We start from the raw sequence: 15,402 nt of genomic DNA, 5'->3' as shown, positions 1-15,402 counted from the left end.
TTCAATTGGTTTTTCTTCTAATGTAGAAGATTCAATTAATTGTTCTTCTGATGTAGAGGATTCAACTGGTTTTATTTCTGGTGTTGGAACTTCAATTGGTTTTTCTTCGGGCGTAACGGACTCAACTGTTTTTTCTTCGTGACTTACTGATATTTGAGTTACTTCATTAACTTCTGAAATTTCAGTTGTCTGTTCTTTATGCACTTGTTCTTCGTCTTTAGGTTTCTGTTCTTCCGCTTGCTCAGCCTGTTCTGTTACATCAGCTGTTACTGAATCTGGTCTTTCTGTGGAAGAAATTGTATCGCCAAGAGAAACTTCTTCGACTGGATGCTGTTCCGTTGTTTCGCTTACAGGTAAGATAGGTTGTGCTTCGGTAATAGTTGCGGAGGTTGATACTTCTTTTTCGAGAGGCTTCTGAGTAATTTCCTCAGGTTGTTGTTGGTTCTCTTCAACATGAATTGTTGACATGCCAGGTGAAATAGTTTGCTCTTCTGTAATGGCGCTTTGACTTATTTCTTCAGTTGTTTTTTCTTCTTTCGGTGTAGTGATTTCAGATATTTCCTTTTGTATCGGAGAAGTTGGTAGAGTTGTTTGTTCTTGAACCGGTCCTTTAGTTGGTTCTTCTTCTGATTTGGTAGTCTGTTCTTCTATTGTCGTTACATGCTTTTCTATAGTAGCTGTAGTAAGATCTATCGAAGGCATACTCTGTTCTGTTATAGCAACTTCGGTAAGTTCAGAAGCTTCTTTTTCCGTTGTAAATTCTACTGGTTTTTCTTCTTTCTGTGTTGATTCGGATTTCTCGGTTATTTCTTCCATTTCTTTATGTTCTTCAAACGTTGATGTTTGAGTTTCTACTGAAATTATTGATTCTGTATTTTCTTCTATGGGGGGTACAGAAGTTTCACTTTCTACAGTAACACTAGGTTCGATAGGTTCTGCCTTTGTCGAAGTACTGCTTTCTGTTTCCTCTGATGTTTCTGATTTCGGTGTCTCTTCTGTATGTACTACTACTTGTTCTTCGGATTCTATAGGAGCATCAGTTTTATCTTTAGGTTGTTGTGTCGGTGTTTCCGTAGACTCAAGAGTAGATTTTGTAGTCTGCTCTATTGTTTTGTCTTTGTCTTCGTGTGAAATTTCACCTTCTTGAACTTCCGTAGAGTGACTGCTCTCACTAGTAGGTGTAGTAGTTATTCTTTCGTCACTTGACACAAATTTACTTTCAGTTATAGTTGCAGTTTCAGAAATATCGGTTTGCTCTTCTGTATTGAGTGATTGAAACTCGGTAGAAGTCTCTACAGTGGATTCTGATGTATTTATATTTGAAGTTTCACTTTCAGTCTCTACTGTTTTATGTTCAATTGGCTTAGTTTCTGTTTCTACAGATACTTGAGGAGTTATTTCACTTGTTGTTATTAATTTAGTAATATCTGTAGATTCTTGTTCAGCTGGACGTTCAAATGTTACTTCAGTTTGTTCTTCAGACTTTTCCCCTTCAGTTGATTCTATTTCTGGTTTTGTTTGTCCTTTAATTTCTGTACTTTGTGTTATTTCTTCTTCAGTAGCAGTAATGCCATGTTCAGTAGATATGCTTACTTCTTGAACATCTCCAGGTGTTTTAGATTCTTCAGATTGTCCTTTTATTACTTCATTAGATGGTTCAGAGACACTAGGTATGGAAGATTCGCTTATGGTTTCTTCCTGTTCAGTTGTTTCTTTTGGTAAAGTAGGTATAATTGTTTGTTGTTTCTCTTCAGGTATTTTTTCAGATTCTTCCACTGAAACAGCAGTTTCCGTTTTTACAGTAACAGGAGCTGATGTATGTGTCACAATTTCTGTATCATGTACATTTTCAACAGTGAAACTCGTTGACTCTTTTTCAGTAGTTTGTTCTTCGATTGATTCCTCGGTAGAGGGTAAAAGTTTAATGATCCCTTTTTCTTGTTCAGTAACTTCTTCAATTTTTTGTGTAGTAGTTGATAATGTAAATTCTGTAGATTGTTCACCTGGAGTTACGTTAGAAGTTTCTTTCGACGGAACTTCTTCTAATGTTTTATGTTCTTCAATAATAGTAGATTCTTCAGTAATAGATGTTATTGGTTTATTAGTTACCTGTTCTTCTACTGGTGGCATTTCTTTTCTTGTTTCACTTTCATTATCTAGTACAATATGTGGGTGAGATGGTACATGTTCTTGGCTTTCTTCTTCAATTGTATGATCGCTAGATCCTGATGGAATCTCTGTAACTTTGGGAATTAAAGTTGTATGCTTTGGCTCTTCTTCTTCATACTTCAGAGTTTGATGTTCAATTATATGATTGTCTGCTTCTAATTCAACTGTAGGAGTTGAGTCACATGTGTATATGGGGCAACATGCAGATCCACTTGCATGTACTGGCATACAGTTAGACAGATGAGTTGGAGGTGGTGGACACTGCATAAGTTCACATTGTATGATACTACTAATGCATTGACAACTTAATTGACAAGGATTCGCGGGAGGTATGGCCGAGTTATTACTATAAGATTGCCCATCAACAAGACAATTACCTTCACCAGGTATATCTGGATGTATAGGTTTGGATTCTTCTGATTCAGTTATTTCATTTGTTGGCATCACTTCTGTAACATTTGTAAATTCTTGTTCAGTTGAATGTTCAATCGGTCTTTCGGATGATACCTCAGTTACTGTCGATGAGGGAGATGTTAATTCTACTGCAGGCATTTCCTCTTCGTAAGGCTTAATTGTTGATTGTTTTTCATGTGGTTCGATAGGTTCTGTAGTTGCTTCCTCCTCGTCAATTTTTATTGTTGTTTCGTGAAGTTTTTCTTCCATCTCGGGTATTTCTGATATTTCTTTTATTACTGGTACTTCCGTCGATGTTTCAACAGAACTGGGCAATTCGTGTTTCTCCTCTTCACTTGGTTTTTCTTCAAAAATGCCTTTGGTGGGTTCTTCAATTTCTTGTTCTTTGGTTGTCGTAGACGATTCAACAGTAATCACAGCCTCGGTTGATTCTTTAGATGATTCTTCTGGTTGCGGCGTACTTTGATCGACATCACTAGATATTTTAGTAGTACTTGAGATTTCTTTTTGTTCTTCAGAAATTGGTTCAATGGACGTAGATTCATCTTGTTGTATTGAAGTTCCAGTAGATAATTCTTCTGTCACTGAAGTTTCGATTTCTGGATGTTGTTTTTCTTCAGTATGAGGCTTCACTGTCACTTCCAATTCACTTACAGAAGGTCCTGTTTCGCTGATAAGTTCAGTAGTTGATTCGCTTATTACAGGATGTTCGGAAGATTTTTCTGTCGTTTTATCCTCAGAAACATTTTGCTCAGCTGTTGAGATCACAGTAGACACTTCAGATCGTTCAGTAATTGAAATTTGTGTTGTTATTTTCTCAGTAATAATCTCTGTCACTTCTTTTTCAAGAGGAGTTACGATTTCTTTTTCTTCTTCGATAGTAGCTTCAGTAGATACTTTGCCTTCAAAGGATGGTTTTTGAATTTCCTGTTCTCCACCTTCGCTTATACTTTCATTTGATTGATTACTAAAATCTTCTACACCTTTGCCTGCTACAGTTGAAGTTTCTGTTGTTACATATTTGTCAGTAACGGAAGATTCAGTCTCCTTTTCTTCCTTCGATTCTTCTTCAGTGATAGATTTTTCGGTCATTTGTGTTTCGATTAATGTTCCCTCTGTAAGTTCTATTTCTTTTGTGGGTATACCTTCAGATTTGTTCTCTTCTTCAGATTTTTGAGTCGTAGTTTCTTCAGAAATCAATGTTGATTTATGTTCCGTTTCAACTAATGATGGGATTTCTGTTGATTTTTCTGTTATGGAAGGTTCTTCTTCGATTACAGGAGGTACCGATGTCTGTACTTCCATTTGTTCAACACTTTCTGTTGGTTTGTTATCTGGAATAACCGATTGCTCTGGTATTTCCTCCGGAATGGTACTTTCAGTAACTTCAGGTACTTCAGGAATGTGTTTTTCTGTCGAGGCTTCTTCCGTCTTCTTTGTTATATTTTCCTCACTCGCAATTTCTGAAGCAATAGTTCCTTCTTCACTTACAGCAGTTGGTTCGGTTGCCTTCACCGTTTGTGTTTCTTCTGGAGCTTCTGTTTCAGATACTTCAACTTCGCTTACAGTTTGCGTTACACTTGGCTCACTAACTTCTGGTGTTTCCGTAAGTTCGTTCTGTTCTGTTACATTCGATTCATCAACTTTTGATGTCTCTGTAGATTCTTTTTGTTCAATTTCTTTGATAGTAACTTGTGTTTCTTCTGTACTAGTCATTGTATGACTGCTAGTTGACTCTTGTTCAGAAATAGAACTTTCGGTCGAGATTTCTCCAGGAGATGGTTTATGTAATTTATCTTCACTTTTACCTTCTTCTTCGTTAAATTGTTCTTTTCCTGTTTCTTCACTGTCACTAGATATTTCAGAAGTTACTTCTTCCGACGAAGTTTCTTCAGATTCTTCTAAAGCAAGACCTTTGGTTGGTAATTCTTCAACGGTAGTTATTTTTTCAGTTGATGAAACTTCAGGACCTACTGTGCTCGTGCTATAATCTTCAGGTACGATTGATTTTTCAGTATGCTGAAGTTCTTCTTGTATAGTTTGTGCTTCTGTAGGAATCTGAGGTTCACTGGTTTTAGTGTCTAAAGCAATGGGAGTAATCTCAGAAGTAGATATTTCTTCTTGACCAGGTGTCACTTCGTGAAGAATAGGTTCTTCTGTTTTTATTTCAGTTGTTACTTTATTTTCTTCGTGCTCAGTAGACGTCTCACTTTGAGGAATCGAATCTGTTTCAGACTTAAAGACTTTCTCTGGAATTTCAGTTACAAGATTTTCAGGGATATGTATTTCTGGTTTTTTAGTATCAATGTTACTTTCAGAATAGATTTCCGGAATAGATTCTTTATCTTCTGCTTTGTATCCTGGAGTACTTTCAGAAATTTGTTTGTCTTTTTCTGTTTCATGGTCTTTTTCGATGGCAGCCTGTTGACTAATTTCTTCTTTAGATAGGCCAAAGTCATCTTTTTTAGGAGCAAGAGGTGGAAGCTTATCTTTCAACCCCAATTCAGGTTCTGGAATTTCAGGTTTTTTCTCTATACCAGCTTCTGAAGATGGATATTGTTGGTCAGTTTCTTGAGCCTGTGGTAAATTGGTAGTAATTTCGGCTGGTTTAATTTCTCCTGATTCGCTAACTTCAACAGATTTTTCGGATGTTACAGGTTCTACTTCGGGAGAAACAGGTATAGCTATTTCTTCAGTTGGAACTTCTTCTGATTTCGATGTAGTAACTTCTTCTGGTTTTGATGTAGTAGCTTCTTCAGATTTCGATGTAGTAGCTTCTTCTGGTTTTGATGTAGTAGCTTCTTCAGATTTCGATGTAGTAGCTTCTTCTGATTTCGATATAGTAGCTTCTTCTGATTTCGATGTAGTAGCTTCTTCTGATTTCGATGTAGTAGCTTCTTCTGATTTCGATGTAGTAGCTTCTTCTGATTTAGATGCAGTAACTTCTTCTGATTTCGATGTAGTAGCTTCTTCTGATTTCGATGTAGTAGCTTCTTCTGATTTTGATGTAGTAACTTCTTCTTGTTTTGATGTAGTGGCTTCTTTGATTATTTCTGTGACTTCTTGCGGAATTCCAGTTTCTTTCGTCTCAGGAGTTGCTTGTTCTTCGTTTTCAACTGGTTTAGTTTTTATACTTTCGTCTTGGTCAATTGTTTCCATGGTTTTCTCCGACACTTCTTCAGTGGGTACTATTGCTTCAGTTGGTTTTCCAGATTCTTCAATTGGTTCCTGAGCATTGATCGTTTCTTTCGGTGGTACAGATTCATATATACTCTCAGTATGTTCTTGTTCACTAATTGGAGATTCAGTTAGTTCTTCTGTTTTCACTGGACCTTCAGTCGTTATTGGTTGTTCTTCTACAGTGACAGTTTCTTTGGTACTTTCTGGTTGTTCAATTTTTTGCTCTATCGTTGAAGTTTCTGTTTCTATGTTTAATCCTTCTACAGACGATTGGGATGTTGGGATGTTCTCGGTTATCGAAATCTCAGTTGCTTCTTGTTCACCTTCGAATGATTTAACGGACGAACTTTCTGGTTGTTCTACAACAATAGGAACTTCAGTTTCTTTTCCAGAAACAGGTGGTTCAGTGTTTTCTACGGTGGTAAGCTTTTCGGTATTTTCTGCGACAAAAGGCATTTCTGATGTTTCCGTATAGGTAGGCACTGTAATCTTTTCTGTTGGAAGAGGTACCTCAGTTTGTTCGATCGAAGTATGTTTTTCAGTTTCTTCTATCAAGGTAGGCGTTTCTGTTTTTTGGTCCTGGATAATTTGTGTTTCCTCATCTACAGGAGCCGGTTTCGTTTCGTGTTCTTCGGGAAGAGTTACTTCCTCTGAACCATGGGTCGTTTCTGATTCAGGAATATCTTTTCTTTCCGTCGTCTCCGCAGATTTTTCAGCTTTAACAGGCTCTTCAGTGTGTTCTACTTTAATTTCATGGTCGTGTGGAATCGCGTTGTCGGCACCAATGAATGATTCGCTCGTTACTTCATGTTCTTGTTTCTCTGCCTCTTCGATATTCTCCGGAATAGTTACCATTGGTTGCACTTGACTAATTTCGGAGGTTTGTTCCATACCTTCTGGTATGGTTATTATTCCGTTTAGACCATCGTCTTCTGTAACAAAGTGATAGATAAAATGGTATTGTATAAAGGCAACTAAATATATCATATCATTAATATTGTTGTTTATATTAGAATTTTTGTAAGCCATTCATGAAAGTATTTGGTATAAAAGTATTGTTCTTACCACACTGATACGTGGTCGGACAACATTCTCCTTCGGGCGGAGGAAGAGCAGTGCAGTTCTTTCCATGCGTTTTCATTGGTGTTCCACAGTTTTGAACAGCGCAAGCAATATCGCCACGGAAGCAGTAGCAGTGTTGGCAAGGTTGTGTCGAGTAAATCAACTCGCCGTCCTCGTAAATTTTACCTTCGTAATAACACTGTGGTACTGCACCAGGGGCAATTGTAGTAGTCATGATGAGACCAGGTCCAACCGTAGTTTCAAGTCCTTCATCGTATTCTGTTAATGTTAATTGTGGTAAATTATCGTCTATTATTCATGATCTATATTATTATATCCGTAAAAAAAAAAAGTGAATCGAGTTATATTCATCGACAACTAACAAATATAATATATTCTTTATTTAATATCAAATTATGTTCATATATATACATGTGACCGCGTAAAAGGAACAAGAACATAAATAAAAAGATAAATAAAAAGTGAGGTTTAAACGACGTGTACACTGACTTGTACATCACGTTTGTCCGGAATGTCACATTAGATAGAATACGTGTTAACAAATAATGAGAGTCATTAAACGCGATACAAGAAAGGCTACTCACACGAGCGTACGATATGCAAATGGAACTTACCGCAGTCGTACTTGACCGGACAACATACACCCGATTTGTAGACAGGTCTACATCCTGCCACGCGTAGCGTGCACTGCTGTATAACGCAAGCGGTTCTGTTCCTAATACAGTAGCAAAGCTCACAAGGATTCGATTGGTAATCGATTGGTAATTGGGCACCATCGGGATAAAACCGATCATCCATTTTGCACCCATAATTATCATGGAAGCCAACTTCCGTCGAATCAGATAATGCTGGAGTATTGGTAGTCGATGTAAGCAATTGCACCGGTACTTCCGGACAAGTGATTACGGGGCAACATTGATCAGGTCTTTTTTCTACCGTACAGTCTTGTCCAATGGCTTTTGAGAAGGGACAAACTCTCAAGTAGCACATCAACATTCGATTATGACACGTACAGTTCAGGCATGGCTCGTTCGTTATGATTCTGTCACCTTCCTGGTAATGTTGAAAGTTGTAATAACAGCCCGTTGTTGCACCTGCGAATTTCATTGACTCTTATACAGTTATCATACTTTGATTATGTGCTATCATCCAGCTTTTGGAGGTAGTAATAAGTAAACATTGATTAGTATTTGATTTGTTAGGTTCATGAGTCGCATCAAATGTTGTTGTTATTTTTTCGAGCTAACATTAATCCAAGAATTTAATTAATTTGATTAGAATCATAGAATGAAGCGATGCATGTAGCCGACATGCTCAATGCGCTACAATTAAAATGTCTATGTCTATGACTTAGCGCGAGTCAGCTGATTAAAAACAACGAATGCATGTATAGGTATATCTATTTACGTACCTCCATCGTACTCTGTAACTTGTGTGGTATCCTGCTCGTATACTGGCGCTGTAACAAAATCAGTGCAGATGTTATTGACACGGTCGTTTGTATTAGTATTATACTTACATTATCCAATTTGATTTGATTAACATTAATATCTCGGTTTGCAGTAAAGAAGTGTTGATTGTGTGTAAAATATAAAGTAAAGACGAATAGCTTAAAAGAATGGAAGAAATGTTGTGTAAAGATAGTTGTTGATTATAGTACGAAATAAGTATGTTTTCTTTAGACAATGCAATACGATAGGCGAGGGATTAGGCTGTGAGTTAAAATCTCATCTGTTTCCGCGTGGAGAGATTTTCATAGGTAAAAATGTAACTACAGCGAAGAACAAATAATCTCGGGAACTTGAGCTTTCGTATATGATGAATCCTGTAGGGAGACGAATGCAGCTCCGGTGCTTCCAGTTTATCATAATAATTACCAGGCGGCGGGAGGCGTTTGTCTGGAGGGTGAACAAGGCTTTAACAACGGAGTGAGTCAAAGCGTCATATGGCACGAGCGTACGTGGGCGAATTCTCGTTAACACCCTCGCCCCGGTCGTACGAATTGTATGCCGAGTGTACGCGGAATACAAAATTCTCTTTCTTCTCTTTCCTCTTTATCCTTTTATCCTTTTCGTACTCTCTATCTACGTTCTATACGTTTTTCACGCGCGTTGCTTTTACAATTTCCTTGGTATTAAAGTTCCGCGAGCGGAACTCGTCTTCGATTGTCCCTGGAACTCGACAAAACATTCTCCTTGACGTCAATTGGTGAGCTAGTTTTCTGATTCTTTCGAGAGTAGTTAGCTATCCACGGATCCATTTTTTTAGTTTACGGCATTTATGAAATTGGTTTTTTTTTTGTATAAGAGATTTTATAAGAGAATTAAATAAGAACTACACTAATTTTTCATCAAATTTTACACAGTCAACGACCGACACGTGATGCCACTATTTTTATATTAGGCATCACTGCCACAACATCAACGCGAAATTGAAGTAAAAAGGACCTTTTTACACAATGTCACAGATATTCTTCATTCTAAAAAAGTAGACGTTACTCTTTTAAAATGCATGAAGCGTTTCTGCGGAGGCTACGTGCATCGCGAGTCGAAGGATTAGTATCCCTTGTATCGCTCTTTCATTGAACAATACGTTCCTGGTAAAAGAATGTGACAACGGTTTTAAGCTATTTCTGATTGAAACATTTCGATTCTTTTGTAGTTTATTTATCGATCCTCTGATTTTTCATACAAAGATTTCATCGTACCGTGGGATTTTGTTTTAACGTACGCGAAGACAATTGATCAAATTTTTATTGAAAAAATTAAGAGAAAATCTTGCTAAAAATAAATTATATAAAATATTAAGTTTCGGAAATAATAACATTAGCATTCTATTCTGATCGCCGTTTTGCTTGTCGCGGAATCCGAAGCTGGCGGTTTCCAGCGAATTGAATTGTACTGGGAATTACTAACGGGTCTGTGAATGGGACTCCCATTGCGAGTCCCACGAACTGGGTATCCGCGTGCCTCCACGCATACGCGACAGACGCATGGGGCCCAGCACGTACGAGTCTCTTGTATGTTGTTCGTATATATCTACCTAGTTGTATGTTGCTCCACCTAAATTATTATTATATGAAGAAACATCGCTAAAGATGCGAGTATAACATCGCGCAATATTTTTATTTGATGTGATACAATATCGTATTATTCTGGTTCTGTTATCACGCGATAAAATCATTTGATATCTATTTGTAAATGTTAATTGATGATTTTTTTTACAAGAATAATGATAAGTCAAAAGTTACTTCATTAATCCATTAAATTTTTTTTGATATTCCTCATATATTTAATTGACGATGATAAATTTTCATTCTCTTTTTCTTATTTTTGTCTTTCTTTTCTTTCAAACAAATTACGGACTACGAGGGACGATAAAAAGACAAGTTGTTTCGTATGAAACTTCTCTACCTTTTAGTAGCGAATATATTAACGAGAATATGATGTATGTTGCGTTATTTTATGAGCATCTTTGTTTTGAAAACACACGAAAAATTGCAATTTCGTTCCGTCATTTAATGCAATCGGGTGAGAGACGAACAAGGATAGGTAGCAAATTATATTTTCTATTTGGTAAAAATAATGGAATTAAATTTTTATGAAAAAATAAGAGAAAATGAGAAGAAAAAGTGCTCTTATATCTTTTCTAAAATTTCAACCATTAATTGTAAGATATCAACGGATTATATAACGGGACGCGCGCGTTCGACATCGAAGCGTGATTCAGCGAAATCTTAATAAAATTAGCAATTTTTGTTTTAATATAACGAATCGACAGGATTTAAGAGTAAATGTTGAAAAAAATAAACTAATTGTTTCTCTGAAACAAAAAAAGAAAAAAGCATGGAAATACCTATTTATCTCAGAATTTATCGGAAGGAAATATTACGTAAATTATGCAAATCAATGTAAGTTATTTTCCTCTTGGATTTAACAAATTTTTTCCTTCTCCATTTCCATTATCGTTTTTTTTCTGTCACACATCTCCTATAACTTCTTATCATTTTCTTTTTATTCCATTTCGCTTCCTTTTACATTAAGGGACATGTATGGGTGCACAATGCTGATATTATATATCACGGGTGTGAGTGCATGATACAGATTGAAAGAAAAAGAGAATAAAAGAAAGAAAGAAAGAGAGAGAGGGGGAGAGAGATGGAAGAACCCATTACGCACATTATGAGATCATTCCCGGCGGCCTTACCTCACGAAAGTTCATTACCATCAAGCATACATGGTCGGATGAATACCTGGCTATAATTCTCGGCGTATCGCGTGCATGAATTTCTGCACCAGATGTCGCTTTCAAGGTCGCGGTTTCCCTTGTCATACTTCGAAACGAGGACGCTATGTAATATGGAAGAGAAAAGTTATGAGATCGGTACCTAATTTTAATAACGAATCGATCGAGACGTGATTAACAAAATTGGAAAGATTATCTTTGATTATTTTCAAAGAATCATCAAGCGAGGTCGTTGTTATCTTTTTACAAAATCTGTCTCTTATTGTTTTTATTATAGATCATGTAATTCACGGATCAAATAACATTGCAATCGAGTAAGTCATCGGATTTTGATGTACACACTTTGATAACAATAAGCTTCAGCTTCATTGGTACACCTAAATATATATATATGGAACGGCTCGGGAATCAGGTGCGTCAGAACATGAACTGTATGTGGGCAACGTGGTGTGGTACGAGCGGTCAGTGACATTTCTCCCAGAGCCTTAAGAGGTGGCTCTTCGAAGGCTACAGGTTTGACCAGAATTCTTGTTGCATCGTACGGATGTAGACGCGCGAGGGTAGAAACCGCTATATAGCGTAGTCGTCTCCCTATTGCCTTCTTTTTTTTCGATTGTTATTGAATATTAAAATATCATTATATTGAAAGTATTTCGAAATGGATTTTTCTTTTTTTACAACGCGAAGTCAGGGATTATATAGTTTTTCGTTTCGTTTCGCTTGAGAAAATCCAACTTATTTGTATCAATGTAAATTATATATAGAAGTATAAGTATATAGGGGAAAAGTTATCGTGCGTATTCGAGTAGAAAGCGTAATGAATAACCGACAGACATGATCACCTAGTGATCTCGCTTTGAATGACGAAAAGAATCGGTTTCGCTGAAACAGAATCCTCCCCATTTGCTTTCATTCACCTGCTTCTTCATCTTAGCGCAACCGATTGACGAGAAAAAACGAGAAACAAAAACGACGCATATTCAATCATTACCAATGCAACATTTTTACAAATCATAGTGACACTTTTCGTACTACTTTGTGTTCTTTCTAAAATGATCGCGAAATAAAATAAGCAACTTTTTATTTACTTTTTATTTAAGATTACGTAGAGAAGTATTTTTAATCAACAGTATTAGGTATTTGTGAAATGACAAGAGTCGTGATATTGAGAATTTCAATCGAAAGAAATTTATATTGATAGATCGATAAACCGTATGACGTAAACGAATGAAGAAATTCATAGTATTGCAACATCGGAAGAAATAAAATGTAATCTGATAAAAAGAGGAATAATTATAAATTAGAAACTAACCGAGAACTAGTAGAGAGTAGTTTGGGTCCACGGGAAAGCACCTTGACCAGCGACTTGGTCAAAGCCAGGGTTAAATACTATGAGGTAAGATATCTATGGTCGAAGAGAAAGGAGCGCTAAGAGGTTCGACGGCCTGTTAGCTCGTTCCTTCGGACCTTGGCCTTGTATACTTACGTGTCTGCGTACGTATGAGCACGTAAACCAACGTTAACTCGTGTGGAAAGTGTAGAAATAGTTAGAATTAATTGGTGTTTATTTAAACATTGGAAACGCTCAAAGTTACACGAGAAATTCATAGATAATTCTTGAATTGTAATTATTATTCGAGGAGAAAGAGAGAAGACGAAGTAAGATGTATTACTCGTTTGTTTCGAATGAATTCGAAGTTCCGAAGCAAAATGATGATGGATAGAAAGATAGCGAGAAAGAGAGATAGAAAAGGAGAGAGAGAGAAAGAAAGAGAACTTGAAAGAAAAGCAATGTTTGTTTCTTCAAAGCAAAATTACATTTTTATATTAAGCAAAAACTTACCAGAATGGGTGGTTTGCGAGACCAGGAAGATCACCAGGCAAATAATTATTCCAGGTCTATAGGAGCTGGTACTCAACGCCGACATGTCGGGACTTATCTTCCGTCCTCTGTAAAATACGAGGAAAAACGTTCGTTAGATTTAATAAGAGTTATTTATATTATTTGAATAAAAAAATAAATTGTATTTAATCGCGTTGTAATTTAGATAATAGAATGCGACGATTAGAAAAGTCGATAAGTCAGTTTAAATACGGACAATTGAAAGGATATAAAGCAATCTTGAAAATATTCATTCGTAAGACAGATAAGTGACTCGTTCAGTCACGTTTCGTTCTATTGGAACTGCCAAGCTAGTTTTCTTTGACAGGTGGACGTGTAATAGCAGATTCTTGGGAACAAGCCAATCGCATACCTTCGCACTTTGACTGAACAGTTCTCGCGAGCGAGTTATGAGTTGTATGCGAATGAATCTCGGAAATGCTTCGAGGTACATAGCACACGTATCGATGAAAGTGTGAAAATCCGTAACGAGTGTCACTGACGTTTGTAGAATCCATAAACAATACGATGCAATTAAATGCGTTTGCATTCGTTCGTGTAGATATGCGTACACACTTCTTGACTACGGTATCGTGACTTCGGAAGGTTTAACAGCGTGGGAATAACTGGTTTTTTGTTTGAACGCTTTTGACAGGTTTAGAAGCCTCTTTCCTATTGGCGTAGGTATTTGTTAAGAACGAATGTGTTTCGATGATGGTAGTAGAATTTCTATACCTTCGATTGAGGTTGTTCGAGGAAAAAGAAACTCTACCAAATACCTGCGCGAATACGTGGATACATATATACTTACATATACAGGGATGTTGAGTCATTGCGAAATCGTTGAGTTCACGGAACGATTAGACGAGGGTAATCACGAAGAAGAAGAGAACGGTCAAGAAGAAATCGAAAAGGCGAGGGAACTTTGGAGAACTCGACGCATTCCAGCCACGACAGCGTGCTCAATACAAAGTAGTATCGAGATAAAAGAGCGTGGGTTGTTATTCGTCTGCATGACGACTTCTTTTCTCTGTTCGTGACCTCTTCCTTTTTCTCAGCCGACACTTCATTGTAACATAGAGAAGCAACGCGAGACGCCTAAGTACTCTAAACGTTTTCTATGTACTTGTGCACGCTCGGTAACGATGCTGTATATACACTTTTCTCTTGCTCGTATACCGTCGTAAAATTACTTTTATCTTTTTTTTTTCCTTCAAAAATCAATAAATATTCACAAATATATCGATAGAAAATATTCATGTAGATAATAAAAATTAGATATAGAAGATGTGTTAATTAATATGATTCTTCTAAATAATTTGAAATCGTCGTTATTTCTACAACACATGCTTTGACTTATTTTTTATACAGTTCGAACAGCTCTGTGTGAACTCCGTAGACTGCGCTGGAAGTTAATCGCGACCTTACGTCATTGCGTATTCACGGTACGGCCCATTGAACAGGGGAATTCGGTGAATGGGTATTCCAGCGTACATCGAGGACGCGAGTTCGCATGATTGCTTTGTGCTCGAATAATTCGAGAAAGAATGGTGTTTAATTTTGTGTTTAATTTCTAAGCTAACCCATTGTCGATATAACTCGATTTACTTAACCAATTAATTCATTTTACAATAATAAAATTTCATTTCACGTAATTAAAAATGTTCGTTTGATATTGGTTTAGCGGAAGTGTAGGGAAGGAGAAAGAAAAAAAAGAGAGATAGGTACGGAAATTGTAAGAGAAATCAAACACGATGCGTCGTCTTTCGAGTTCTACTCTCGTAGCATGCTACACGTATTGTCGTATCAATGGTAATCAGGAAACAACGCAGGAGAGTCGCATGAATGGAATAGATGCAAGCACATCTCCCGCCCACGCTCCGTTTTTCCTTCCCCCTTTTCCCACTCTTTTTCCTTGTCAGGATTTTGTTCTCTTTCTATTATTTCTTTTTATTTTTTCTTCGGTCCATCCTGATTCGTTGCAGTTACTTTCAATCTTGCTCGTAGGACCAGGTCGTAGCTTGTAATCGCTGAACCAAGACTAATTTCACTTGCGCTCTCGATATTCAAGGCACCGTGTCCGTGTAACAGCTGGGAACACGGAATTGTTTTACAAGGCAGAAAAGTAATTCTTTTCATTCTACGATTTAGCGAATAATAGACTTTATTTTTCTATTGACTTTAGTATTTACTAAGTTCATTCGACGGATACATGTCTGTTTTTATCGAACAAGCAATGTTCAACGTAATTTTAGAAACCGTTAGACATCTATTTTATTTTCTCTCTTTACTATCACCGTACCGATAATTTACTGATCGATAACAGCTGGTACGTGCTTGGTTCAAAGGTTAAACACAATAATTTCGTTTCTCTTCCTTTCCTTCCTTCGTGACAGCTGGTCCAGTGATAATTACAGTGACATAAAAAT

At 36.9% G+C, this 15,402-nt stretch overlaps 1 protein-coding gene across 1 annotated transcript in view; it reads right to left on the bottom strand.

The window, feature by feature from the left end:
• LOC106786820 (titin) overlaps positions 1-15,402 on the bottom strand; it is a 38,591-nt gene that overhangs the window by 4,159 nt on the left and 19,030 nt on the right. Inside the window, exons 2-6 of the mRNA XM_014748617.1 lie at positions 12,935-13,041; positions 8,258-8,305; positions 7,461-7,940; positions 6,829-7,104; positions 4-6,695 (exon numbers count right to left, since the gene is read on the bottom strand). Coding sequence (XP_014604103.1) covers positions 4-6,695; positions 6,829-7,104; positions 7,461-7,940; positions 8,258-8,305; positions 12,935-13,019 — 7,581 coding nt within the window. The 5' untranslated portion in view covers positions 13,020-13,041. The remainder of the gene's footprint in view (positions 1-3; positions 6,696-6,828; positions 7,105-7,460; positions 7,941-8,257; positions 8,306-12,934; positions 13,042-15,402) is intronic.

This window comes from Polistes canadensis, unplaced genomic scaffold (genome assembly GCF_001313835.1).
Source record: "Polistes canadensis isolate GaletaPanama2010 unplaced genomic scaffold, ASM131383v1 scaffold_84, whole genome shotgun sequence".
Lineage (NCBI taxonomy): Eukaryota > Metazoa > Arthropoda > Insecta > Hymenoptera > Vespidae > Polistes > Polistes canadensis.
The sequence above is the reverse complement of the archived record's forward strand: the minus strand, read 5'-3'. Positions and strand labels throughout refer to the sequence as shown.